Source organism: Taudactylus pleione, unplaced genomic scaffold, assembly GCF_031769625.1.
Source record: "Taudactylus pleione unplaced genomic scaffold, aTauple2 ptg000129l, whole genome shotgun sequence".
NCBI lineage: Eukaryota > Metazoa > Chordata > Amphibia > Anura > Myobatrachidae > Taudactylus > Taudactylus pleione.
Window position 1 is genome coordinate 5,849,738 of NW_028284531.1, and position 27,619 is coordinate 5,877,356.

Below are 27,619 nucleotides of genomic sequence, written 5' to 3' on the forward strand. Positions count from 1 at the left end.
ATGCATATAAGCATATAACAGCCAATTCTGACACTTTAAGAACACAAAACACTTTTATTAGGGCTATTAGAACACTTCTATATTGATTTATAATGTTAGTGCAGCATTTTCTGGGGTACAGACTGATTTCCCAAAAATCTTAGGGACTTTTCGCCAGTTTTGCTTTTCGCCGATCTCACAAGTTTGATTTTTCATGTCTTTTGGAATTGAATACGTGGGAGCGCACAGGGAAAAAAGTGTCGCCTAAAAACAGGCGAAGGCGGCAAAAACATCGCGGCTTGGCTTTTTTGCGGCTAATTGAATTCAGCCCAAAGAGGCAGAAGTGTTAACCTGTGGAAAGTGATAAATTGGAGAGTGACAAACTGCCAACATGACAGTTAAGAGCTGAGTGGTTGGTAGTTTATCACTCTCCAGAGCTTAGCACAAGGACAAGAGACATCATTATAAGGAGTAAATGACAGAATTGGAAATGTATTTCTAATATCACTATTTGAATGGCACTTACTATAACATTATATGAGCTATTACACTATTCACCATGAGATGGCACTGTGGCCCAGATTTATTCTTGTTATCACTCGTACCTAATCTTAAATGATACTCCAACCAATCAGCTCCAAGTCCTAACTAATTTTGCAAACACATGTCAGTTAGGAGCTGATTGGTTGGAGCACCATTTAAGATTAGTAACGAGTGAAAACAAGAATATCACTCACTGATAAATCTGGGGCTGTGTATTTAGTTTTCCTCGATCAGCATCTAAAGCTGCTAACACATTAAGGGGCACGTTTATTAAAGTAATGTTGCTGTTTTCATGGGATACCCACACAATGTAAGCATCACCAGGATGTATGTAGGGGATACTGCAGCAGTTATACAGTTACCCCATTTATGATTGCAGTAGCATCCCCACAGGTTTCTATGGGGCCGCTATGTTGTGATATGTACCAAGCTCCGGAATGCTTTGCTTGACCCATTTAACAAACGCCGCCATCAGATTAGCCATATTTCACACTTTTTACCAGAGAAGGATCCTAAATCCCATCATCCCCTACTGACGCATGCGTAGTTCGACAAGTTGATTGGCAAGATGGAACTGCCACTAGCATAGTGGTTCCCAAACTGTGCACCGCGGCACCCTGGGGTGCCTCGGGACACTTGCAGGGGTGCCTCAGGTTGGTGATCTAGCACCAAATCAAATTCTTTATGGTCAATGTAATGTAAATATGTGCACAAACAGAAGCACAAACCTGTCCAACACCACATAAGTGACCCTAAGGATGTCAGATCAGCACAATTTACTTCACTGTACTACTTCACTGCATGTTTTTCTGAATTTCTAAATACCAAACTTTTGGCTTAGGGGTGCCGTGAAAACAATGCTGATGCACTAGGGTGCCGTGATTCAAAAAAGATTGGGAACCACTTCACTAGCAGATAGTGGAACGACAGCACGATTATAACATTGTAATCGTACAGTCGTTCCTCATCCTGTAGGTGCCAACACTGAATGATATGTTGTTCAGTGTAGGCACCCTCCCACATCCCTGAACATGGTCTATCTGTCGTTATGGGCATATTGACCAGCAGCTTCAGGCGATGATTGAAGTCGGAAACGACCAACAGGAGTGCGCATCGCTGGTCGTTTCCGACAATTTCATGAACGATTTGTGCACGATTAATGAGCGATTGAACGATAACAACATCGTTATCGTTCAATCGCTCATTTTAATCGGCAAGTGGATACCCGCCTTAAATTTGTCTTTTCCATGGTTCCAATCAACTTCAGAACCTTATATGTGATGTGTCCCTTACTGAAGAGTTAGCAAGGTGCACATTTGTGACTTTGGGGTTGATGTATCAAGCAGTGAAAAGCGTGGAAAAGCGGACCAGTGGAAAAGTTGCCCATAGCAACCAATCAGCTTTAAAGCAGCATTTATCAAGTACAGTCTATAAAATAATAGGTAGGAGATGATTGGTTGATATGGGCAACTTTTCCACTGGTCCACTTCTCCACGCTTTTCACAGCTTGATACATAAACCCCTTAGGGCTTTATTTATGAAGCAGCGACTTTTGTAAGCCGCTGCTTCTTGGCGGGTTGCAAGTGAAACTTTTAAATGGAACCCGTAGTCAGTTTACAGCATGCCAGGCTTTACACTGACTGCAGGTGCTGTTTTACATTTTCATCTGGAAGCAGAAGCTTACAAAAGTCGCTTCTTCGTAAATAACGCCCTAGGAAGTAGCAAAAATAATGTTAAGCATTATCATACCTCTTTGGTTTACTGGATCCTTGGCTACATATGCAACATAGTCTGTTGTGTCCTAGAATAAAATAAACATTTTATTATTTATATATTCTTGATCTTTGCTGATTTGTTTATCTGATAGTTAACGGAACCAATAAATGATAGATATGGCCGATTGGCTGGCTATGTTTTGCTGCATGAATTATTCCCAATTATGTTTAACGCGTAAAAATGCCTGTTCACAGCAACACTTTATTACAGAAATATAACCGTACGAAACTAAACATGAAATGTGAATTAGAATAAAATAATGCTACAATAATGTAGTGTTATGTGTGTGTAAATTAAATGGTTTGTACAAATTAATATGATCTGGAATAATATTGCATTTATTTTAATATAAACCAATAATATACTCACTGGATCTCCACCAGAAGCAAATGATATCGACTGCATATGATGGTTTGCAACTACCTAGAAAATAAATGACACATACGTAGTGAAGCTTACAGACTTTGGGCCTGATTCAGTAAGGATTGCTATTGCATTCGTAATAGCAATTACACACGCAGTCTCACTACGAAGTTATGCTAATGAATGCAATCGCAATGCTGTCGCAGCCTCAAATAAGGACGCCTTCTTTACCTTACACACATCCGTAATACCAACCATCGGGATACCGCTGTCAGTATTGTGACAGGAGGCATCCCGACAGCCGGCATTACATACCGATTCAGGGGAAGGGGTGGGGCACCAAAACACTTAAAGCTAGGCTTGACGAAGTGTATAAATTAAATATAAGTGTTAGGTTAAACCTTATCAAGACAAATTGCTGTACATTACTACAAAATAAAAGTTCAGGACTGTTCTGCAAGGGTGTTTGCTGATTGTATCATTCCACTAGTGCAGGGTTGCCTACTCTCCCGACTTTAGCGGGAGTCTTCCGGTTTTTAATACACCCCCTCGCTCCCCCGCAAACATTAGTTGAACTCCCGGTTTCTTCAACCCTTTGGATTGTGCATGCGCAAAACCGGACTGTCGGGGGGCGGAGTCTGCAAGGGGGAACATCATGACGTCACAACGCGTGACGCCTTGATACTTATTGGCCGGCCACCGCTGAGTTGTGGGTAGCGGTGGCCGGCTAGTTAGCAGTCAGTGCACACATGGAGTGTGCTTGGGTGTGGCGGTGTCGGGCAGATAAGATCCGAGCCGAGCCAGCAGCGCTGCACTGTACAGGGACATCAGCGCAGGACAGGTGTGTTAGCCTTTTCTCCCCCCAACGGTGGCCTCAATGTAATTATAAGTGGCCAAAGAGAACTGTCACCTGTGTCACAGCAGTGGCGTAACTATAAATTGTGCTCCTCCTTGCCGCCAAAGAGTTTCTGATGCCCCCCCCCATGGCATTTTGGTAAAAGGAATACAGGGCCGTTGATACGCAATTTGGCTCCCAGTGCAAAAGTAAAAAATGTGCCCCCACCCCTATAGACAGTTTACAGTATTTGTCATTTGTCCTCGTTATAGTAATGCCCCTTACACATTATGCCACACACCGTAATGCCCCTTACACATTATGCCACACACTGTAATGCCTATTACCAAAGGGTTGCTGCTAGATCCTATGTGGAGAAAGGACCTCTGTGATGTTGCAGTCACGTGACCGCTGCAGGAGGGCCAAATCGCTCCTGTGTTACCATCCACGTGGCCATAGAGGGGGAATACATTTTTGTGGTGAGCGCAATGAGCCACTGTGCCCGAAGCACGGCGAGCGTAGCGAGCCCATGAGGGGACAGTTTTGGACCCCCGTTAAAATCGTTGCCCCTCCCCCTTAGATGACAGGTCACGTGGGTGTGACGTCACTGGTCCCTTGGAGCTGTGTAATCTAGACCTAACCATTACCAAAGTGCCACTTACATATTTGTCCCACAGTAAGGCTTCTAAATACTTTTAAATTACATGCCCATTATCAGGGGTCTCATGCTCGTTGCCAGGGGATTCATGCTCGTTGTCAGGGGTTTCATGCTCGTTGCCAGGGGTTTCACACTCGTTGCCAGGGGTTCTATGCTCGTTGCCAGGGGTTTTACGGGAGAAGATGCAGCTTTCTGTATCTTCTCCCGGGAGCGCCAGCATTCCTGGCGCTAAGCATCTGCCCCAGAATCATTGTCCAACATTGGATAGTTAGTCCACCTACACTTTAACTGTAAATCTCATTTAATAAAATAGTTACTGTACAACAAATACAATTCATATAATTTAATGTACTTTATACTCTTAATAGGAAATAAAATAATCTGTAAAAACATTAATAACTGACTGAGGCATCATGGCATGCATTAAGTAAGTATGGCCACCTATGTGTGAGATTTTGCTCTAATACTCCAAATTAACATAGCATATATTACTAGATAGATTTCCAAGCTGTCTTCCTACACGTACCTGCTGTGTGTCGATACTTGTCAATGTAAGGCTGTTTGTTGAAATGGTCAACTTGACATTCATCCCACAAAACTGGAGGTTGCTCTTCCCCAGTACAGAGGAAAGAAATTTGAGAGGAGGCTATATACAAAAAACAACAGGGATATATACTTAAGATTTTCAACAATAGACTGGATATATATTTAAAAAAATTGATACAGGAAACCACTCTGTTATTTATGCTTAGATGGATGAATCACTGTAAAAGTCCTGTGACCTTCAAAAGGATATGTTGACAATGAACTACATCTAATTTGTCACCGTACATAAGCCATTAATCTTCTAAAGCATATACAGCAAAATTTCAGTTTTTTAGTAATCACATTAAAATATATTATAATACTGCGGGCTGTATTGCTTCCTAGGAAGGAGCCGTATGTATGTATATTCAATTTGGGAAGGCATCCTCTACCGTTATGCATTATTGGCTTTGAGTGCCGAACTGGACGAACACATATATATATATATGGGTGTGTGTTCCTTGGTCCGGCACTCAGTGTAACAATGCATATCTTGGACCAGGACCAGGTGCCCCCACAAATAGACTTCATACAACCTCAATGGTGCGGCACTCCGGCACATACAGCAGAGTCAGAAAGACGCGGAGAACATATAGCAACGTTTCAGTTTATCACCAAACTGTTTTCAAGCAGTACAAAAAAAGTAAAACATCCTACCTTCATATACCTTCACCCGGCACCACGTGAACCTCCCCCTGTTCGGCATCATGTATGCGGTGCCCACTGTTGTTGTCATTGACGCACTTTGATGACATCATCATCCTCCCCCGGAGCCGCGCACACCACGTGAGACACACAGAAATACCATCACCTAGCAACACGTGGTTCGATTACACTGTAGACATAAAGATAAAATTTTTAAGAAAAATCATAGCCAAATATCAAGTAATCATTAATACAATGGATCCGATAGACCCTTATCCAAATAATTGTAAAAGTCACTGATAATAATAACTAGATCCTGAGTGATTAAAGTTACATTTTTCAGTAAAAAAATAATTAGTGCAAATAGCATCTGCTTCTACAACAAGCCTACTGATCCACTAAGTCGTGAACTTATAACTTCACCCAAAATAGCTATTAAAATGATAGCATTATTTGTTAGACACATGTTCATATAATGAAGAGACACTACAGTACGAATTTACTACCAAGGAGAATTATGACCCCTTATTGTCATGATGACAGGTACCCAAAGGGACCTTTGATCTACCTATCCTATAACAAAATAAATGAGGAGACAAATGTCAAATAGAGAGCAGGGATAGAAAACATTCAAAGAAAACATGAAAGCGGCAAATTCTCATTAAGACCCCTAGGTGCAATCACATTCAATTTATGAATCCAGAATGAATCACGTTGTAACAGGACTTTATTGCGATCTCCCCCTTGTGTCATCACAGGAATAAAATCAATCATCCTATATCTCAATGTCATTAATGGATGATTGAATTCCATAAAGTGGCGAGCAACCGGTTGTTCACTCATTTTGTTAATTAAAGCTGATTTAATAGAGGAGCGATGAGTCGCCATCCTCTCTTTAAATTTTCTTTTAGTTTTACCCACGTACGATAAACCACAAGGGCAAAGAATTTGATACACAACATATTCACTGTTACACGTCAAATGATGCCGAATCATAAATTCCTGGCCAGTATGAGGATGAAAAAATTTATTACCCTGAATAATGTGACACAGCCACATTTAAAACAACCGTTTTGTTTTGTCGACAAAAAATGTTTTTGTCTCAACTGATCTTTTGAATTAAATTCTGTCTTCACCAGGAGATCTCGAAGATTTCTAGCTCTCGAATAACAAGGCATTAGATCTGTGTCACTCAGTCCTAGTTCAGGGTCTGAAGTAATTAACGGCCATAGTCTTTTAGATGTTCTATTGATAATAGGGGAGAGAGTGTTAAATTCAGAAACCCAAATAAATTTGTTCTCTTTAGATTTAGTATTCTTTTTCAATAACTGCTCTCTATTAAGGTTCAATACCCTTTGTTTGGTAGTTTCCAGATGTTTTCTACTATACCCCCGATTCTCAAACTTAAGGATTATCTCATCAATCTGGGCAATTGCTATGTTATGGTCACTACTGGTCCGAAGTACTCGGATCATTTGAGAATAAGGTAATCCAAGTTTTAAACTTGTGGGATGGCAACTTTGATATTGTAATAGAGTGTTTCTATCTGTTGTTTTTGAGAATAATGTGGTTGTAATACCACCATCACTCTTGCCAATCCTTACATCAAGATAATCAATGTATTCTTGATTCATAACATATGTGAACTTCACATGGCAATTGCTCAAATTGTGGGCACTTATTAAATCAATGAATGTCTGTTGTGAACCTCTCCAAAAGATCAATAAATCGTCGATAAATCGTACGTAGAAAATAATGTTACATTTAATTTCATCTCGACAAAAAAATATTTCCTCCTCCACAGTGAACATATACGCATTAGCATATGCCGGTGCCACAGAAGAGCCCATGGTACAACCGTTTTTTTGTTGATAATACACACCATCGAAGAGAAAGTAGTTTCTAGTGAGAATTAATTCAAGCATTTGAATGTAACAAGGATCAAGAACACTATCCTCAACAAGAAGTTTCCTAACCGCATACAATCCCTCCCCATGAGGAATAACAGTCTAAAGACTTGAAACATCTGCAGTAATAAACCAAATATCTGTAAGGCCCACATTAATTTCACAAAATTTGTTTAGCAACATAGTAGTGTCCAGAAGAAATTGAGGTTTCTATTGAATTAACGGTTGCAGGATTGAATCTAAAAGAATAGCGGTCGGTTGAAATAGGGATCCTCTAGCCGAGATAATAGGTCGGCCGGGTGGAGGGTCAATGCCTTTATGTAACTTGGGAAGTGTATAAATGATAGGAGTCACAAGAAACTGAGGTAATAAGACAGAGAAAACTTCTTCATTAATTAATGAAGCATCTTTATCAAATTTCAGGATTTCAAACAGCTCCTTCTTCAACATTGATTTAGGATCGCCACTAAGCCTTTGATAAACCTTGTTGTCACCCAATCTCTTGTACATAGTCTCTTGTATCCTGCAGGACAATCCCGCCCCCCTTGTCGGCTGGACGAATAATTCGATTTTTATTATTGGCTAAATGATGTAAAGCCTGCCTTTCCAAGTTAGATAAATTCGGATGTATTGGGATCCTGTCCTTCATCTTCTGCGATACTGACCCATCCAATGTTCGAAGGAAAGTTTTAATCGAAGAATTATTTGATTGAGGGTCAAAGGCCGATTTTAATCTTTAATTTCTGCAATTGCAACAAATAATGCTATAATTTTAATAGCTATTTTTGGTGAAGTTATGAGTTCATGACTTAGTGGATTAGTAGGCTTGTTGTAGAAGCAGATGCTATTTGCACTAATTATTTTTTTAGTAAAAAATTTAACTTTAATCACTCAGGATCTAGTTATTATTATCCGCGACTTTTACAATTATTTGGATAAGGGTCTAGCGGATCCATTGTATTAATGATTACTTGATATTTGGCTATGATTTTTCTTAAAAATTTTATCTTTATGTCTACAGTGTAATCGAACCACGTGTTGCTAGGTGATGGTATTTCTGTGTGTCTCACGTGGTGTGCGCGGATCAGGGGGAGGATGATAATGTCATCAAAGTACGTCAATGACAACTACAGTGGGCGCCGCATACAGGATGCCGAACAGGGGTAGGTTCACGTGGTGCGGGGTGAAGGTATATGAAGGTAGGATGTTTTACTTTTTTTGTACTGCTTGAAAACAGTTTGGTGATAAACTGAAACGTTGCTATATGTTCTCCGCATCTTTCTGACTCTGCTGTATGTGCCGGAGTGCCGCACCATTGAGGTTGTATGAAGTCTATTTGTGGGGGCACCTGGTCCAAGATATACATTGTTACACTGAGTGCCGGACCAAGGAACTTGTATTTTGGTAGTTTTCACATACGTGGGTGAGAACTCCATGTCAAGGCACCAGGATTTTATTTCAAATTTACTACCACCATCCTGCATCGCAGATCTCTGCATTTGTTATTTAAACCAACAGTGGTTTAATTTTACATTTATCTGTGTGGAATTTGTGTCTCACAGAAGGTGAACATTTGATACACGATGGCTGAATTACCTGTGGAGGAGGTGGATTTGTTGTTTAATCCTGCCAACTATCCTGTGGGTGATGCATTTTCTTATTCAGAGTCTGAGGCGGATGAGATTGTTTATAAAGAAGTATTGGATGATGAAATTGAGTCTCTGACCACTGACACTTTATATAGAGATTTACTACGCTTAAAGAAAAAAGAGGTTGACTTTAAACTCCATGGGATATCTTTAAGTGATTATTTGAAAACAAAAAAAATTCCCAGGGGCTTTAGGATAAGAAACTGCCCTACCATCGGTCGCTACGATCCAGTATTTTGTAAAAAATGGATCGCAATTTTAAACAAGTGTTCATATGATTTATTGTTGCTTGTTATTGACCAATCTAAAAAAAAACTTGCTAAGATTACTGAAAAAATTAACTTGTTTGAAATCTCACACTTGCCGTTGTTACAATCAGATAAAGAAACCGATTGATTGGAAAAACTGAATAGTCAAATTAGTATCTATAAACATGATCTCATTAAATTTAAAAAAGAAAAGCTTCAGAAGGTTGAAATGGACTATAAGAAGCATCAGGTGTACCAATGGTTATCAAGTGGTCAAGGTAATTTGGAGAGGAAAAAGCCTTTCTTTAGACGCAAACAAACTTCATTTGCCAGGGAGACTGATTCTTCGCAGGATGTATACAGTACCAGTGACACAGATGCCCCCAAACCTTCATCAAGGAGACTACCATCAGGCCCTTTAGGGGTTTCTACACGCACCAGAAACCCCATGGCACCCGGCATTATACTCGACGAGGGGGACAAAATAAAAGACGGAAAACGTGGCAGAAAACCCCCATTACCCAGGAGGAGGTGATATTTAATTTATCCTCCCATAATCTCAGTAAAAGTTAAATGAGTTTATTAAATAAAGGGTTATCGTTTGTACCATCAAATCCCTTTGATGATTTCAAATGGCAAAAAGAAAAATTCAACCTGCAGAGACGTTTAAAACTTAAAGAATTATTTAATAAAAATACTGTAATAAAAGAAATCAGAGATGAAATCCGAGAGAAATTGCAGAAATTAAAGATTAAATCGTCCTTTGACCCTCAATCAAATAATTCTTCGATTAAAACTTTCCTTCGAACATTGGATGGGTCAGTATCGCAGAAGATGAAGGACAGGAACCCAATACATCCGAATTTATCTAACTTGGAAAGGCAGGCTTTACATCATTTAGCCAATAATAAAAATCAAATTGTTCGTCCAGCCGACAAGGGGGGCGGGATTGTCCTGCAGGATACAGGAGACTATGTACAGGAGATTCTTCACCAATTGGGTGACACCAAGGTTTATCAAAGGCTTAGTGGCAATCCTACATCAATGTTTAAGAAGGCGCTGTTTGAAATCCTGACATTTGCTAAAGATGCTTCATTAATTAATGAGGAAGTTTTCTCTATCTTATTACCTCAGTTTCCTGTGACTCCTATCATTTATACACTTCCCAAGGTTCATAAAGGCATTGACCCTCCACCCGGCCGACCTATTATCTCGGCTAGAGGATCCCTATTTCAACCGACCGCTATTCTTTTAGATTCAATCCTGCAACCGTTAATTCAAAAGAAACCTCAATTTCTTCTGGACACTACTATGTTGCTAAACAAATTACGTGAAATTAATGTGGATCTTACAGATATTTGGTTTATTACTGCAGATGTTTTAAGTCTTTATACTGTTATTCCTCATGGGGAGGGATTTTATGCGGTTAGGAAACTTCTTGTTGAGGATGGTGTTCTTGATCCTTGTCACATCGATATTTACATTCAAATGCTTGAATTAATTCTCACTAGAAACTACTTTCTCTTCGATGGTGTGTATTATCAACAAAAAAACGGTTGTGCCATGGGCTCTTCTGTGGCACCAGCATATGCTAATGCGTATATGTTCACTGTGGAGGAGGAAGTATTTTTTTGTTGAGATGAGATTAAATGTAACATTATTTTCTACGTACAATTTATCGATGATTTATTGATCTTTTGGAGAGGATCACAACAGACATTCATTGATTTCATAAATGTCCACAATTTGAGCAATTGCCCCGTGAAGTTCACATATGTTATGAATCAAGAATACATTGATTTTTTTGATGTAAGGATTGGCAAGAGTGATGGTGGTATTACAACCACATTATTCTCGAAAACAACAGATAGAAACACTCTATTACAATATCAAAGTTGCCATCCCACAAGTTTAAAACTTGGATTACCTTATTCTCAAATGATCTGAGTACTTCGGACCAATAGTGACCATAACATAGCAATTGCCCAGATTGATGAGATGATCCTTAAGTTTGAGAATCGGGGGTATAGTAGAAAACATCTGGAAACTACCAAATAAAGGGTATTGAACCTTAATAGAGAGCAGTTATTGAAAAAGAATACTAAATCTAAAGAGAACAAATTTATTTGGGTTTCTGAATTTAACACTCTCTCCCCTATTATCAATAGAACATCTAAAAGACTATGGCCGTTAATTACTTCAGACCCTGAACTAGGATTGAGTGACACAGATCTAATGCCTTGTTATTCGAGAGCTAGAAATCTTCGAGAAATCCTGGTGAAGACAGAATTTAATTCAAAAGATCAGTTGAGACAAAAACTAAATTTTTTGTCGACAAAACAAAACTGTTGTTTTAAATGTGGCTGTGTCACATGAAAATATTTAATTCATTGTAATACATTTTTTCATCCTCATACTGGCCAGAAATATATGATTCGACATCATTTGATGTGTAACAGTGAATATGTTGTATATCAAATTCTTTGCCCTTGTGGTTTATCGTACGTGGGTAAAACTAAAAGAAAATTTAAAGAGAGGATGGCGACTCATCGCTCCTCTATTAAATCAGCTTTAATTAACAAAATGAGTGAACAACCGGTTGCTCGCCACTTTATGGAATTCAATCATCCATTATCGACATTGAGATATAGGATGATTGATTTTATTCCTGTGATGACACGAGGGGGAGATCGCAATAAAGTCCTGTTACAACGTGAATCATTCTGGATTCATAAATTGAATGTGATTGCACCTAGGGGTCTTAATGAGAATTTGCTGCTTTCATGTTTTCTTTGAATGTTTTCTATCCCTGCTCTCTATTTGACATTTGTCTCCTCATTTATTTTGTTATAGGATAGGTAGATCAAAGGTCCCTTTGGGTACCTGTCATCATGAAAATAAGGGGTCATAATTCCCCTTGGTAGTAAATGCGTACTGTAGTGTCTCTTCATTATATGAACATGTGTCTAACAAATAATGCTATCATTTTAATAGCTATTTTTGGTGAAGTTATGAGTTCACGACTTAGTGGATTAGTAGGCTTGTTGTAGAAGCAGATGCTATTTGCACTAATTATTTTTTTAGTGAGAAATGTAACTTTAATCACTCAGGATCTAGTTATTATCTGCGACTTTTACAATTATTTGGCTAAGGGTCTAGCGGATCCATTGTATTAATGATTACTTGATATTTGGCTATGATTTTTCTTAAAAATTTTATCTTTATGTCTACAGTGTAATCGAACCACGTGTTGCTAGGTGATGGCATTTCTGTGTGTGTCACGTGGTGTGCGCGGCTCCGGGGGAGGATGATGATGTCATCAAAGTGTGTCAATGACAACAACAGTGGGCGCCGCATACAGGATGCCGAACAGGGGTAGGTTCACGTGGTGCGGGGTGAAGGTATATGAAGGTAGGATGTTTTACTTTTTTTGTACTGCTTGAAAACAGTTTGGTGATAAACTGAAATGTTGCTATACATTCTCCGCATCTTTCTGACTATGCTGTATGTGCTGGAGTGCCGCACCATTGAGGTTGTGTGTGTGTGTGTGTATGTATATATATATATATATATATATATATATATATATACATATACACACACACACAGATGTAACCACATACATCTATCCTCCGTGGGCTACAAGTCGGTTACACATAATGTGTAGCGGTTGTGACACTGTAACGTACTGTAGCATTTCACATGCAGAGTCACCCGCAGCCGCATATCATTTTAATCAGCAGAATCTGCTTGTGCATCCTAATCACAACGCTTTATGAATAAGTCACATTGTAAGGGTGAAAGTCACACAAAAATACGCTTGGCGCTACCAAGTCATGCCACGGCATGGCGCAACTAGAAGGGTTGTTCAACACGCACGGAGGATATATGTGGACAAAGCTGTGTGCATATATATATATATATTAAGGATGAGCCGGTTCGGATTTCTGAAATCCGAGCCCCCCGATCCGAGCCGTATCCGAGTCAGGCTCGACTTTTCCCGCCTGACTCGGATCTGAAATCGAGGCAAAACGTCATCATCCCGCCTCCCGGATCTCGCGGGTTTTGGATTCTATAAAAGGTCCCCGCGTCGGCGCCATTTCTCACTCCGGCTGTGGACAGTGAAGAGGGAGGGTGGGAGCTAGGCCTGACTGGGCTGTGTTGTGCTGCTGTCATAGGGGCTGGCTGGGCTGTGTTGTGCAGTCAGTTGCAGTCATAGGGGCTGTGTCCACTCCAAAGTCTATAGTGGCTGGCTGGACTGTGTTGTGCAGTGTCCCATAAAGGCTGTAGTCCTAGAGGGGTGCTGTAGTGTTGTCCAGGGGGTGATCTGTGCATCAGGGGTGCTCCCCCAAAGTGCACTCCAAAAAAAATTTTTTTTTGTTGTGTTTGTGAATTGTGTGCGCAGTAGCCGCACGTGCATCAACAAAGTAGCGTCAAGCATGCGCCTGTGTCATAAGTGAAGGGCCGGCTGGCTCGTCTGTTAAAGGGTGGTGTAACCCCCAAAATGCACTCTAAACAAAATAAAAAATAATTTTCTGTGTTTGTGAATTGTGTGCACTGTGGCCGCATGTGCATCAACAAAGGAGCAGTGCCAAGCGTGCGCCTGTGTCATAAGTAAAGGGCCGGTTGGCTCGTCTGTTAAAGGGTGCTGTAACCCCTAAAGTGCACTCCAAAAAATATATATTTTTTCTGTGTTTGTGAATTGTGGGCCTGATTCAGAGCCGCTCGTAAGCGTCCACTCGTTCGCTCCGAGCGATGTTCGCACATCTGCGCATTTGTATGGGTTTTAGAACGCATGCGTGGACCAGTCAGTGTGGTCGAAAATCGTGTGCTCGCAAAATAGCGAATGCCTACTAATTTGAGTGACAGAATGAGGCGTTTGTGTGTGGTAACAGGGGAAGGTGCTTGAAAACGGGGAGTGGAGATCCGAACGCAGGCGTGCCAAACGGTCAAAATGGGCGTTTTAAGGGTGTGCATAATTAACAAAGCAGTGTCATTGACCACGTCACTTGGTTGTCTTTTAGCCTGAACTGCTCGCATGATTGCGGTAGGAAAATCCAACCACAAGCACTGCAAGCAGTTCATACGCCTTTCGATGTACTCGATTAATCAAATAAATAGCGGAGATGACGTAGGATGCGAGCGGCCAGGGGGCGTTTTTTCCTAAATAGTGAGCGCATGTTTTGTTCGCTCGTTCAGACATAGAGGCGTCAACAGACCGCAAAGAGCGAGTGCTTAATTTAAATAGCCAGCCCCTTTTTATGAACGAGCGTCCGCAAATAGCGTCCGGCTCTGAATCAGGCCCTGTGTGCGCTGTACGTGCATCCTCAAAGCAGCAGCGCCAATTGTCCTTCTGTTAAAGGGTGGTGTAACCCTCAAAGTACGCTCCACAAAAAATAAAAAATTCTTATTTTTTTTCTGTCTTTGTGAATTGTGTGCACTGTAGCTGCACGTGCATCAACAAAGGAGCAGCACCAAGCGTGCGCCTGTGTCCCATAAGTAAAGAGCCGACTGGCTCATTTCTTAAAGAGTGGTGTAACCCACAAAGTGAACTAGTCTCCAACAAAAATAAAAAATTATTTTCTGTGTTTGTGTGCGCCTTAGCCGCACGTATATATCAATATAACATAAATGGAGGACCAAACTTTCTCCGATAAAAATAAAATAGGGAAAGATCAAGAACCACTTCCTCCTAGTGCTGAAGCTGCTGCCACTAGTCATGACATAGACGATAACATGCCATCAACGTCGTCTGCCAAGGCCGTTGCCCAATGTCATAGTAGAGGGCATATACAATCCCAAATGACAAAGTTCAGGAAAATGACCTTAAAAAAATTTTTTTAAATCATCTGAGGAGAAACGTAAACTTGCCAATATGCCATTTACGACACGGAGTGGCAAGGAACGGCTAAGGTCTTTCCCTATGTCCATGACTAGTGGTTCAGCTTAACATGACGATGGAAGCCCTCCTCCCGCTAAAAAAATCAAACGAGTTAAGCTGGCAAAAGCACAGCGAAGAACTGTGCGTTCTAAGAAGATATCACAAATCCCCAAGGAGAGTCCAAGTGTGGTGGCAGTTGCGATGCCTGACCTTCCCAGCAATGGACGGGAAGAGGTGGCTCTTTCCACCATTTGCACGCCCTCTGCAAGTGCTGAAAGGAGCACCCACAGTCCACTTGCTGATATGCAAATTGAAGATGTCACTGTTGAAGTACAACAGGATGAGGATACTGGTGTAGCTGGCGCTGAGGAGGAAGTTGGTGAGGAGGATTCTGATGGTGATGTGGTTTGTTTAAATCAGGCTCCGGGGGAGACAGTTGTTGTCCGTGGGATGAAAAAGCCCATCACGGTCATGCCTGGGCAGAAGACCAAACATTCCACCTCTTTGGTCTGGCAATATTTCTATCCAAATCCAGACAACAACTGTCTTGCCATATGTACCATATGTAAAGGTGAAATAAGTAGGGGTAGGGACGTTAACCACCTAGAAACATCTTCCCTTATACGTCACCTGCAGTGTGTTCATAAAAAGTTACTGTCAAGTTCAGAAACTTTGGCTAAGACCGTAAGCAGTCCAGGGACACCTAAATCCCTTTGTCCTGTTGTATCCAAGCGCCTGCAAACGACACCGTCAACTCCCTCCTCGTCAATTTCCTCCTTGGTCAGGATCGGAAGTAGTCCTGCAGGCCATGTCACTGGCATGACTGACTCTCCTATACGGGATTCCTCCGGAGGATCCTGCATTGCTACGCCTACTGCTGCCTCTGCTGCTGTTGCTGCTGGGAGTCGTTCATCATCCCAGAGAGGAAGTAGGAACACCACTACCTTTACTTAACAATTGACCCTCCAACAGTCCTTAGCGAGGAGGATGAAGTACGACAGCAGTTATCCTGAAGCAAAACTGATAACTGAGGCCTTGACTGCTATGTTGGTGTTAGACGTGCGTCCGGTATCCGCCATTAGTGCAGTGGGATTTAGACAATTGATGGAGGTAGTGTGTCCTCGGTTCCAAATCCCGTCTAGATTCCACTTCACTAGGCAGGCAATACCGAGACTGTACAGAAACGTCAGAAAAAGTGTCCTCGGTGTCCTAAAAAAATGCGGTTGTACCCAATGTCCACTTAACCACGGACATGTGGACAAGTGGAACAGGGCAGACTAAGGACTATATGACTGTGACAGCCCACTGGGTAGATGTATCACCTTACGCAGCAACAACAGCAGCGTCACCAGTAGCAGCATCTCAGAAACGCCAGCTTGTTCCAAGGCAGGCTACGCTGTGTATCACCGGTTTCAGTAAGAGGCACACCGCCGACAACCTCTTAGAGAAACTGAGGGAAATCATCGCCCAGTGGCTTACCCCACTTAGAATCTCCTGGGGATTTGTGATATCTGACAACGCCACCAATATTGTGTGGGCATTACATCTGGGCAAATTCCAGCACGTCCCATGTTTTGCTCACACAATAAACTTGGTGGTGCAGAATTTTCTGAAAAGCGACAGGGGCGTGCAGGAGACGCTTTGGGTGGGCCGAAAAATTTCTGCCCTTTTTCGCTATTCAGCGACTGAGTGCAGAAGACTGGAGCGCCAGCAAACACTCTTGAACCTGCCCCGCCATCACCTGAAGCAAGAGCTTGTGACGCGGTGGAACTCAACCCTCTATATGCTTCAGAGGATGGAGGAGCAGCAAAAGGCCATTCAAGCCTATACATTCACCTATGACATAGGCAAAGGAGGTGGTATGCACCTGACTCAAGTGCAGTGGAGAATGATTTCTGTGTTGTGCAAGGTTCTCCAGCCCTTCGAACTTGCCACACGTGAAGTCAGTTCAGACACTGCCAGCTTGAGTCAGGTCATTCCCCTCATCAGGCTTTTGCAGAAGCAGCTGGAGAAAGTGAAGGAGGAGCTAAGACGGAGCGATTCCGCTCGGCATGTGGGACTTGTGGATGAAGCCCTTCATTTGCTTTGCCAGGATTCCAGGGTGGTCAATCTGTTTTATTTATTTTATTTATTAACAGTTTCTTATATAGCGCAGCATATTCCGTTGCGCTTTACAATTGGAAACATTGATAGAACAAAACAGGGTAATAACAGACAGACATAGAGGTAAGAGGGCCCTGCTTGCAAGCTTACAATCTATAGGGAAACAGGCATTGATACACAAGGATAGGTGCTATATATATTGCAATTTGGTCTGGCCAGAATGCAGAGTTTCTTGGTGGGCTGCATGATCCAGTCACACAGGAATGTCGGCAAAATGTCAGGAGTATGTGAAAGAAAGACAATATGTGAGGTTATGTGTGGACTGTGAGAGGGGATGTGATAAGACATGGAAGCTATGAAGGTTATGTGGTCGGTTCTGGAATCTGATAAGCTTGTCTGAAGAGGTGAGTTTTCAGGGAACGCTTGAAGGATTGAAGAGTAGAGGTAAGTCTTATTGTGTGTGGTAAGGCATTCCATAGAGTGGGTGCAGCCCGAAGAAAGTCCTGTAACCGTAAATGGGAGCAAGTAATGCGTGGGGATGAGAGACGCAGTTCTTGTGCTGAGCGGAGAGGTCGGGTTGGGAGATATTTTGAGATGAGTGAAGAGATGTATGTTGGTGTAATTCGGTTAATGGCCTTATGTGTAAGTAACAGTATTTTGTATTGAATACGGTAGAAAACTGGCAACCAATGGAGGGACTGACAGAGCGGGGCAGCAGACGATGAACGTTTGGCAAGGAAGATAAGCCTCGCAGCTGCATTCATAATGGATTGTAATGGCGATAGCCTGTTTTTGGGAAGACCAGTAAGGAGACTATTGAAATCAGACCACTACATTTTGGCCACCATGCTCGATCCTAGGTTTAAAGCCTATGTGGTGTCTCTCTTTCTGGCCGACACAAGCCTGCAGAGGTGCAAAGACCTGCTGGTGAAAACACTGTCAGCTGAAGCGGAACGTGACACGTCAACAGCTCCTTCTTCATTTTCTCCCGCAACTGGGGCTGCCAGGAAAAAACTTAGGTATCTTAAGCAACCCGCTGGCGGTGATGCAGGGCAGGCAAGACCAAGTTTGGACATCTGGTCCGGACTGAAGGACCTGGCAAAAATTTCTGACATGTCTACTGTCACTGCATATGATACTGTCACCATTGACAGAACGGTGGGGGATTATATCGGTGACAGCATCCAAGTAGGCATGTCAGAGAGTCCGTACCTGTACTGGCAGGAAAAAGAGGCAATTTGGAGGCCCCTGTACAAACTGGCTCTATTTTACCTGAGTTGCCCCCCCTCCAGTGCGTACTCCGAAAGAGTGTTTAGTGCAGCCGGGAACCTTGTCAGTAAAAGGCGTAGGAGGTTGCTTCTACAAAATGTGGAGAAGATGATGTTCATAAAAATGAATTCTCAACTCTTCCAGGGAGACCAGCCTCCAGAACGTACAGAGGGACCTGTGGTGGTGGATTCCAGCGGGGATGAATTAATACTCTGTGAGGATGAGGATGTACACAACACTGAAGAGGGTGAGGAATCTGTGGATGAGGAGGATGAGAACAACATCTTGCCTCCGTAGAGCCAGTTTGTGCAGGGACAGATTAATTGCCAGCTTGTTTTGTGGGGGCCCAAACCAACCAATCATTTCAGCCACAGTCGTGTGGCAGACCCTGGCGCTGAAATAATTGGTTTGTTAAAGTGTGCATGTCCTGTTTATACAACATAAGGGTGGGTGGGAGGGCCCAAGGACAATTCCATCTTGCACCTCTTTTTTTTCTTTGCATTATGCACTGTTTGGGGCCTAGTTTTTCACACTGCCATCCTGTCTGCCACTGCAGTGTGGGCCACGTGTTTGTGTGACGCCCACTCGTGTCACTTAGCATAGTCATCCAGCTACCTCGGTGCAACCTTTTGGACATAAAAACACTATTGTGAGGTGTTCAGAATAGAATGAAAATGAGTGGAAATTAAGGTTATTGAGGTTAATAATAGCATAGGAGCAGAAAAACCCACAAATTCTGTGATTTTAGCTGTTTTTATGCTTTTTTTTTTTTCAAAAAAATACAGATCCAAAACACAAAACCCAGAACCCAAAACACGGAAGGGTGGTTTTGGCAAAACCGATCCAGATCCAAAACACGAAGGAAGATCCAGATCCAAAACACGAAAAGTGGCCGGTGCACACCCCTAATATATATATATATATATATATATATATACATATATACATATATACATATATATATATATATATATATATACACATACACTACCATTCAAAAGTTTGGGGTCACTCATTTTTTAAAGAAAAGCACTGTTTTTTTTCAATGAAGATAACATTAATCAGAAATACACTCTATACATTGTTAATGTTGTCAATGACTATTCTAGCTGCAAACGTCTGTTTTTTTAAAGGAATATCTACATAGGTGTATAGAGGCCCATTTCCAGCAACCAGCAACTTACATGTGACACTCGACAGTTTATTCTTGTTCTTAGAAATGAAGGCTATTCCATGGGAGAAATTGCAAAGAAACTGAACATTTCCTACAACGGTGTGTAGTACTCCCTTCAGAGAACAGCACAAACAGGCTCTAACCAGAGTAGAAAGAGAAGTGGGAGGCCCCGATGCACAACTGTGCAAGAAGACAAGTACATTAGAGTCTCTAGTTTGAGAAATATACGCCTCACAAGTCCTCAATTGGCAGCTTCATTAAATGGTACCTGCAAAACGCCAGTGTCAACGTCTACAGTGAAGAGGCGACTCCGGGATGCTGGCCTTCTAGGCAGAGTGGCAAAGAAAAAGCCATATCTGAGACTGGCCAATAAAAGGAAAAGATTAATATGGGCAAAAGAACACAGACATTAGGCAGAGGAAGATTGGAAAAAGTGTTATGGACAGACGAATCGAAGTTTGAGGTGTTTGGATCACACAGAAGAACATTTGTGAGATGCAGAACAAGTGAAAAGATGCTGGAAGAGTGCAGTGCCTGACGCCATCTGTCAAGCATGGTGGAGGTAATGTGGTCTGGGGCTGCTTTGGTGCTGGTAATGTGAGAGATTTGTACAAGGTAAAAGAGATTTTGAATAAGAAGACTATCACTCCATTTTGCAACGCCATGCCATACCATGTGGACAGCGCTTGATTGGAGCCAATTTCCTCCTCCAACAGGACAATAACCCAAAGCACACCTCCAAATTATGCAAGAACTATTTAGGGAAGAAGCATGCAGCTGGTATTCTGTCTGAGTGGCCAGCGCAGTCAACGGATCTCAACCCCATTGAGCTGTTGTGGGAGCAGCTTGACCGTATCAAGCCAATCCAACTTGTGGGAGGTGCTTCAGGAAGCGTGGGGTGAAATTTCTTCAGATTACCTCAACAAATTAACAGCTAGAATGCCAAAGGTCTGCAATGCTGTAATTGCTGCAAAAGGAGCATTCTTTGACGAAAGCAAAGTTTGAAGGACAAAATTATATAAAATAAAAATCATTATTTCTAACCTTGCTGATGTCTTGACTATATGTTCTATTAATTTGCAACTCATTTGATAAATAAAAGTCAGTTTTCATGTAAAATACAAAATTATCTGGGTGACCACAAACTTTTGAATGGTAGTGTGTGTGTATATATATATATATATATATATATATATATATATATATATATATATATATTTATTTATTTAATCTTATGTAGATTTTATGGTTATCAAATAGTTATGTAATCATTCATAATAGGGTGAGATGATGACCATTATCTAGAGGTTGATGCCAAAGAAGACTTAGAATTCAGTTTTGGGTTGAATGTCAAAAGCCTAGTGCTTATGTGGTTCAGTCTCCCAAATCCTGCTTGTGCCCACTGCCATATTCTTACTCTTCATAGTGCACTCTCCTTGCTACTGCCAACATGATCCAGCAATGTCTACCTTACTCTCTTCACTCCTAGGGGCTCTATTCAGCAACAGTGACGATGTTGCCCAGAATAATATTGGGCAACATCGTCACAATTTTTTTTTTCAATTATTGAAATTTATGGAAGCTATTCAGCAATATTTTTTGGAGGGACAGCGGTTGCGGTAACACGCTGTCCCTGCGATGTTACAGAAGGCATTGTTATCGGTTTCCGAAAACAATACTTTCTGTTTCTGCTTCTGCGCATGCTCAGTCATGCGCTTGGGAACAGTCTCCGTCCCTGCTCTGAGGTAACCGCGGACGGGTAAGTTCAAATACAGCCTGTCCAAATTGATTGACTTGTGTAAATATAATAGCACATAAATATAAATGTATACAGTCAAATATAAAGCCTGTGTACACATGTCAATCAATTTCGGCAGGTTTAACATGCTCTAGAGTGACTTACCTGCCGGCAGAGACGGAGACTGGGCAGAGTTATGCGATCCTGCAGGGACTTATGGGAAAGTTCGCTCTGTCCCTGCAGTTTTCGGGTAATTTAAGTTATTTTCTTCATATAACGCCATTCTGAGGTGGCGTTATATAAACTAAAGATTTATCGAGTAATTTAGTGCTTTTTGCTTTGCTGAATAGCAAAAGCGTTAAAGCACTGTAGAGATCAATGGCTGATCCTTGCAGTGCAGTTTCTGCGAGATGGGAATTAATGGAGAAGATAATTGCAATATCTTCTCCATTAACCCATTGCTGAATAGTGGATTTACATAAAAAATCCGGAAATTATAGCATTTTTTATGTAAAAAAATTATTGGTGAATAGACCCCCTAATGACCTAATCCAGCATTGTCTGCCTCACTCTCTTCACTTCTGATGACATGGTCCAGCAATGTCTGCCATACTCTCCTCGCTCCTGACGTGATCCAGTAATGTCTGCCTCACTCGTCTTCTCCTAATGAGCCGGTCCTACGTTATCAGCCTCACTCTCCTCACTCCTGATGAACTGGTTCAGCAATGTCTGCCTCACTCTCCTCGCTCCTAATGATCCGGGCCAGCAATGTCTGTCTCTCCCTCCTTGCTCCTGACAACCTGGTCCAGCAAAGTCTGCCTCACTCACCTTGCTCATAATGATCTGTTCAACAAAGTCTGCCTCACTCTCTTCACTCCTGATAACTGGTCCAGCAAGATGACCTGGTCCAGCAATATCTGTCTCTCTCTCCCTGCTCGTGAAGTCATGGTCTAGCACTATCTTCACTCCTGATGACTTGGTCCAGTATTGTCTGGCTCACTTTTCTTACACCTGATGATCTGGTCCAGCAATGTCTGGCTCACTCTCCTTGATCCTGATGATCTGGTCCAGCAAGATGGCCTGTTCCAGCAATGACTGTCTCTCTCTCACTCTTCTATATCCTAATGACAGGGTCCAGTAATATCTGTCTCACTCGCCTCCCTCCTGATGATCTTGCCCAGTATTGTGTGCCTCACTTTCCTTGCCCTGATGACCTGGTTCAGCAATGTCTGCCTCACTCTCCTTGCTCCTGATAACCTGATCCAACAATATCTGCCTCACACGCCTTGCTCTGATGATCTGGTTCAGCACTGCATGTCTCACTCTCCTCTGACCTTTGACTTGGTCCATCAATGTATGCCTCACTTTACTTGCTCCTTATGACCTGGTCCAGTAATGTCTGTTCACTCTCCTCATTCCTGATGACATGGTCAAGCAATGTCTGTCTCTCTCCTTGCTCCTGATGACCTGATCTGACAATGACCACCTCAGTCCTGATAATCTGATACAATAATGTCTGTCTTACTCTCACCGCTCCTGATGACCTGGTACAACAATATCTGCCTCATTGGTCTTGCTCCTGATGAAGTGGTCCAGCACTATCTGTCTCACTCACCTCTGACCTTTGACCTGGTCCATCAATGTTTATCTCTCTTTCTCCTTGCTCATGATGACCTGGTCTTGCACTTTCTACACTCCTGATGACCTAGTCCAGCAATGTATGCCTCACTTTACTTGCTCTTGATTACCTGGTCCAGCAATGTCTGCCTCAGTTTCTTTGAACCTGATGACATGTTCCAGCAATGTCTGCCTCACTCTCCTCGTTCTGACAACATGGTCCAGTAATGTCTGTCTCTATCTCATCACTCCTGATGACCTGATCCAGCAATTTCTACCTCACTCTCCTCATTCCTGATGACCTGGTCCAGCACTGTTTGTCTCTCTCTCCTTGCCCATAATGACCTGGTCTAGCTCGTCACTCCTGATGTGTGTAAGGTAAAGTGGGCGTCCTTTTGTTGTTTACAGTTTCCATTGCGATCGTGATGGATTAGATTGCTGTTGCAGTTGAACTGCGTGACTACGCAATATTGCGATCTGTAGTGAATCAGACCCCTGGTCCAGCAATATCTGCCTCACTTTCTTTGCTCCTGATAACCTAGTCCAGTAATGTCTTTTTCACTCTCCTTGCACCTAATGACCTGGTCCAGCCAGCAGTGCAAGTATGGCAGTATGGCATGGTACGGCATACCAGTAAGTAATTTGTAGCCAGTACATCATACCCAGTGCCACCTTACTGCCAGCAGGAAATAATTTGTTCCATTTTCATGTCTGACATGAAAACGGGACAAACTGCAAAAAGAGGAGGCAGAGTCGGGACAGCAGCAGCCGCAAGTGAGCAGCATAATAATGTTTTTTTGTCCACAGACGCAGCGGAGTGACGGCATGATGTTGCGCCCCTGGACAATGAAGAGAGGTGCCGAGCTGCTCGCTATGACGTAGCACCAGGAAGAGGTACAGTAATGCAGCTGTCTCTACAGCACCTGCATTACCTAGATTCTAGTACTGTATGTGTGTTTATCCCATTTCACATTCTAGAGTTCTATCAGGCTTATTTAATGTGTTCTATATCATTTGCTGATTGAGTTGATTATGAAATTAGACAATTCTCTTGCAAGGTGAATTATACATCAATTTGTTAATTAAAAGACTGTGCATTTCCTTATAAAGATTCTTCCCTCGCAACGGTCATACAGAGGATAATTTCACTATAATCAGAATGAACAAAGAAGCCTTTGAATATTGCTCACAGATCACATGTATGAAATATCATGTTTAATTTCTTGCTGGGAAATGAACAGACTTGTAAACTGACCTGTCCAGACCTTGGGCCTGATTCAGCAAGGATCGCAGTAGCAAAGACGCACGCAATCGGTTGATTAATTCACATTGCGTATGCATGAGGCTACGCAGACCCCTAGCACAGTGATTGACAGGAAGTGCCGTTTGTGGGTGTTGATGGGGAGGTGTTCAGGCGAACGTAGGCATGCCAGTACGTTGGGACAGCATTGCAGAGGCGTGCATAAATTATCCATTGCAATTCCATAAGCAGCATAAGGCCTCATAGCGTGTGCTGAAGTTAGCAATTCCTGAGTGAGGTCTGACCTGCCTTAACTGTGCCTATGGGCCATACCTGCCGACATTCTGGCTGCTCCTTACGGGAGGGAGCAGCCAGATCGGCAGGACGGGGTGGGCGTGGCCGAGACAAGGGGGAGTGGTCGGTCGGGTGACATCACTTGTGGGCGTGGCGGAGTCACGCGATCGCGCCAGTTTGGCCCCGCCCCCGCTACGCAATGCCGATAAAATAGGCCTTGTGCAGCAGGGGGCGGGGCCAAAATGACGCAAATCGAGTCACCGCCCCCCCCTCCCCCGCTGCGGGGGTTACAGGGGTTATAGCGGGGGGATAGAAGGGGTGAGCGGCAGCCGGGAGAATTGCCTGCCTTCCCGGGAGGTCAGGAGCGGCACCCGATTTTCGGGAGGCTCCCGACCAAATTGGTCGGGAGGGTAGGCAAGTATGCTATGGGTCCGATGTTACTCGATGTTACTGATTACTTGGCTATGTTGCCCAAGTATATGGATGTGTGTAAGGGGAAGTGGACTTCTTGCAAACATTTGCATTTCACCGCTAATATTAGCAACTGCGGTGCGTGAGTGCGTGCTAGCAGAATAGCAATCCTTGCTGAATCAGGCTTCTTGTTCTTAATCTGGGCATAAATTATGCAATTATCACCAGGATCCTCATATTATTGGCAGATTGGGGCGATAATTGCATAGTATGGCCGCGACCAATCAGTGATAATCGGATGGTTGGGCATTAAAAATCTTCCAACATTTCCCCTGTTCCCCTGTATGGCCATGATATCTGCTGGGGTTCTGGCTGTCAGATAAAATATCTGTGGGTCTGACAGACATTTTATCTGGGTATGTCCTGCAATGGTAGTACAGCATAGATGCGAGTAGGTTTTATAGTACTTAATGTGGACCCTGCTTCTTTTAAAGGAGAAAACTGATTTAATTTAGTTACAGATGGGGGTAAAGATGCTCCAAATGATTTTATAATGTAGCAAAGAATCTTTAAGCAGCCAGTCATGGGTATATATCTGAAATATATTCTGGTTTTTATAAATACTGGCGATACCAATGATTTCTCTATTGCCGAGATTGGGGGACTAATAATTAAGTGGCTCCTACAGATGTGTACACATACATCTAGCCTCCTGTGTTAAACAGCCCTTCTAGTCACGCCATGCCGTAGCATGAGTCGGTAGCGCTGAACGTCTTTTTGTGTGACTTTTTATCTTCAAATGTGTCTTAGTCGCACAGCGATGGGAATTGGACACGAAAGCAGCTTCTGCTGATTACAATGATATGCAGCATGCCTATGTTCTATGAGCAAGTGCAGGTGTATCTACATGCGAAACGCTACATTACAGTGTCACAGCCGCTGACACTGTAACGTAGAACTTCGCGTGCAGATACATCTGCAGTCGCACGTAGAATATAGTTATGTCGCATATAATTTTCAGCAGCAGGAGCTGCTTGTGTGTCCTATTCCCATTTCTGTGCGAATGAGACGCATTTGAGGGTAGAATGTTGCACGAAAAAACGCTCGGCGCAATCGAATGACACGGCTCTCACGCGTTATGTGTAATGCCACTTGTAGTGCACAGAGGATAGATGTATGTGGACACATCTGTCTATCTGCAATAAGACAGATTTCAAAGGAAATCTAGGCAGCAACTTGTTAAATACAGACTTGTTATCAAACCAAAAGAGCACTGGTTATTAGGATTAACCTTACAGCAGATGCAGCTGGAAAACATCAGTAAGGAACTCAGACAAGCTTGGTATAAACACAGTTCTGTCCAGAGAACAAACCATGAATAATCGAAATAGGCTGATTAAATAGGCCAATTGGTCAACACTTGTAAGAACATTTCACAAGTCTTACATGTGGTCTTTAATTCCCTAAGGGGCTGTTCATCACCTTTGTTTTAAGAGAAAGACATGTTCAGCAATACACTATCCCTCTTATTATGAATCTAAAAGCCCCAGCAGTAAGGTGAATTGGTCACGGAGGTTGCTGGATGAGAGAGCATCCAATTAGGGATTATCCTGTTGCGTCAGTGTGCCTGATTCAGCATGGATCGCTATTGCGATCGCGTAATTGCACGCAGTTCTGCTTCGAAAATATGCTAATGTTTGCAACCGCTCAGCCAGCATAGAGACGCTCACTACTGCTTTCTCACATCCGTAATACTTTCCAGTCCTGCGTACACATCGGTAACATTGAGTAACATCGGACCCTCACGCACAACTGCAGCAGCTCTGACCTGCCTCAGAAATTGCTCGTCGCATGCAGTGAGTACACAAGCTGCGTATGACGCCGCAGAGGCTAATTTATGCACACCCATGCCACGGAGTTCAAACCAACAGGCACGCCTGCGTTTCTCTGACCACCACCAAACGCTGACGTCCCGTCACTCACTCTGCGATGGCTTTCTATCTGTGTGCATGATCGCAGTGAGATCACAATGCTGTCGCTGCGCGCGCACACTGTGGTGCATACGCATGCACAGTACGCACCATTGACAGTTCTGCGTACGCGGTTGCAATTGCGATCCCCGTTTAATCAGGCCATAAGTGTATAATGATGTACCTGTGGAGTAGGGTTACAGGTGAACAACTAGGGGAAACACCCCTGGGTGCCACCTATTACTATACAAATGTATGCTAGGAGAAATGAAAGCAAACGTTAGCTTTCTGGCTACAAGTATCTTACATAGCAGAATATAATTAGACATATTTGAATATTTAATATTGGGCATTGATTGCTATTTGCTTACTAATAATTACCTTCCGTTTCTTGGCAGCTCCTTTAGCACAAGGATTTGCTTCACAGAGGCGACTTATTGCTTCCCTGTAGACGAGTAAAAATGGCATATTTCTCTCATTATAATAAGTAGTAAAAGCAATCATTAAATATTACAGTTTTTTCTGTAGAACTTTATTTCTGTATTCATTTGAAATCATAGGCTGACGCTCTATTTTATTGCCTTTTTAAATACATAATATTAAACTGCAATCTTTGTGATATCTGTCACAAGTAGTCTGACACAGAGCCCTAACTAGACTTTTTGATCACCTGTGCCAGAAAGAGCGTTGGCTCCCCCTTATTTTTCAAAGGGACATAATAAATATGTACTAAA

The 27,619-nt window shown here is 42.5% G+C and overlaps 1 protein-coding gene across 1 annotated transcript in view; it reads right to left on the reverse strand.

Moving 5' to 3' along the window:
• Positions 1-27,619, reverse strand: part of SHC4 (SHC adaptor protein 4) — a 109,523-nt gene that overhangs the window by 40,596 nt on the left and 41,308 nt on the right. The window contains exons 3-6 of the mRNA XM_088472799.1: positions 27,267-27,330; positions 4,681-4,800; positions 2,668-2,721; positions 2,272-2,323 (exon numbers count right to left, since the gene is read on the reverse strand). Of these exons, the coding sequence (XP_088328925.1) occupies positions 2,272-2,323; positions 2,668-2,721; positions 4,681-4,800; positions 27,267-27,330 (290 nt within the window). The remainder of the gene's footprint in view (positions 1-2,271; positions 2,324-2,667; positions 2,722-4,680; positions 4,801-27,266; positions 27,331-27,619) is intronic.